The sequence below is a fragment of the Neopelma chrysocephalum genome, unplaced genomic scaffold (assembly GCF_003984885.1).
Source record: "Neopelma chrysocephalum unplaced genomic scaffold, ASM398488v2 Primary Assembly neopelma1_94348, whole genome shotgun sequence".
In the NCBI taxonomy this organism is placed as follows: Eukaryota; Metazoa; Chordata; class Aves; order Passeriformes; family Pipridae; genus Neopelma; species Neopelma chrysocephalum.
Window position 1 is genome coordinate 2,451 of NW_020923055.1, and position 1,982 is coordinate 4,432.

At 68.4% G+C, this 1,982-nt stretch overlaps 1 protein-coding gene across 1 annotated transcript in view; it reads left to right on the forward strand.

The window, feature by feature from the left end:
- The window catches only part of LOC113980480 (basement membrane-specific heparan sulfate proteoglycan core protein-like), a 4,312-nt gene extending 2,441 nt beyond the window's left edge, over window positions 1–1,871 (forward strand). Inside the window, exons 4-8 of the mRNA XM_027707687.1 lie at window positions 97–175; window positions 277–347; window positions 426–509; window positions 600–703; window positions 1,404–1,871. Coding sequence (XP_027563488.1) covers window positions 173–175; window positions 277–347; window positions 426–509; window positions 600–703; window positions 1,404–1,567 — 426 coding nt within the window. The 5' untranslated portion in view covers window positions 97–172 and the 3' untranslated portion in view covers window positions 1,568–1,871. The remainder of the gene's footprint in view (window positions 1–96; window positions 176–276; window positions 348–425; window positions 510–599; window positions 704–1,403) is intronic.
- The last annotated feature ends 111 nt before the right edge of the window (window positions 1,872–1,982 follow it).

A 1,982-nucleotide genomic window follows, 5' to 3' on the forward strand; every position in this document is an offset into this window, starting at 1 on the left:
ACATCATAACCCCCTTTTTTGGGTGCTGCACCCCCTCCCCCCATGGCACAACCCCGTTTTTTGGGTGCTGGCCCCCATCCCCCCCTCCCCTCGCAGCCCCCCCGAGGCGCCCGAGACCATCGAGCTGGAGCTGCGGACGCTCAGCGCCCACGGGCTGCTGCTGTGGCACGGGATGGTGAGCTCGGGGTGACAGGGAGGGGTCCGGGGGGCTCCACCCCCTCAGGGCAGGGGGTCGGGGTGCCCCCACCCCGCTCACCCCCCTCCCTGTGCCCGCAGGAGCCCGGCGAGGGCGGCAAAGCCAAAGATTTCCTGGGACTCGGGCTGAAGGACGGGCACCTGGTGTTCAGGTGAGCAGGGCAGCGGGGTGAGCCGGGGTGCCTGTGTCCCCTGAGGTGCCCCCCAGGCTGACCCCACATCCCCCACAGTTACCAGCTGGGCAGTGGCGAGGCCACCATCGTCTCTGAGGATCCCATCAACGATGGCGAGTGGCACCGGGTGACGGTGACCAGGTGGGTGGGGTCGGGAGGGGCTGGGGGGGCCCGGGGGTGGGTGGGGGTCGGGGTGGGGGTCGGGGTGGGGGTGCTGACGATGCCCTGCAGGGAGGGCCGGCGTGGGCAGCTCCAGGTGGACGGGGAGGAGCCGGTGAGTGGGGAATCCCCCGGATCCAACATCATGGCCAACACCGAGGGCAACGTCTACGTGGGTATGTGGGACACGGGGGGGGACATGGGGGACAGGGAGGATGGGGGGACACGGGGACATGGGGGGGACACGGGGACATGGGAGGGACATGGGGTGGGAGATAGGGGGGGACACCAAGTGGGACATAAGATGGGACCCGGGATGTTCATGGGGTGGAGATGGGATGGACATGGAATGAACGTGGGGGGGACATGGGATGGGACAGGGGACAGGAGGTGGAATGGACATGGGGTGGATGTGGGATGGACAATGGGTGGGATATGGGTTGGGACACGAGATGGCCATAGGGCAGGATGCAGATATGGGGTGGGAAATGGGATGGACATGGAATGGGACACGGGACGGACATGGGGTGACACGTGGGATGTGACACTGGGTGGGACACAGGGTGGGACATGGGATGGACATGGGGTGGGACACAGGGTGGGATGCAGGGAAACACATGGGGTGGACACAGAATGGGACACAGAATGGACATGGGGTGGGACACTGTATGGGACATGGGATGGACACGGGATGGGACACAGAGTGGGATGAGAGGGGACACAGGATGAACATGGAGTGGGACACAGGGTGGGACACAGGATGCACATGGATGGGGCAGGGGATAAGGCCACTGCTGGGCCGTGGGCAGTGCCCCGTGCCAGGACACGGCCCAGCGCAGGGTGTGCCCCTCCCCACATGTCCCCGTGTCCCCCCAGGCGGAGCCCCGGACCCCCGCGCCCTCACCGCGGGCAAGTTCAGCTCCGGGATCTCGGGCTGCGTGCGGGGGCTGGCGCTGGAATCCGCCGGGATCCCCCCCCACCCCATCGACCTGCGGCACGGCGCCGTGGGGGGGGCCCCCGTGCCCCCCTGCCCCTCATAACGCCCCCCCCGGAACACAGTTTGGGGGGGATTCGGCCGATTTTACTCTTTTCCAAAAAAAAATCCAAACAAAACCGCCAGGAGGAAACGGTGCTTCGCTGCCCCGGGGTGAGCCCGGGGGGGGGGCCGGGACCCCCAAAAATGTTTACACCCCCCTCCCAGCGGCCCCCCCGAAGCTGTGCCGGGGCGGCCGGGCCGCCTGGGGGCCCCCCCGGGGTGGTGCGGGGGGCGGGGGGGGCGCGAGGGACAATCGGGGTGCTGGGGGGACCCCCCCGCGGGGACAGCTATTAAAGGAGAGACAACCACTGCGGCTGCCGTGTCTGGGGGGGCTCTGTCGGGGGCTCGAGGGTGCGGGGGGGGCGCTGGGAGGGGGAATGGGGTGGGGGGTGCAGGGGGATTGGGTTATGGGGGGGTGG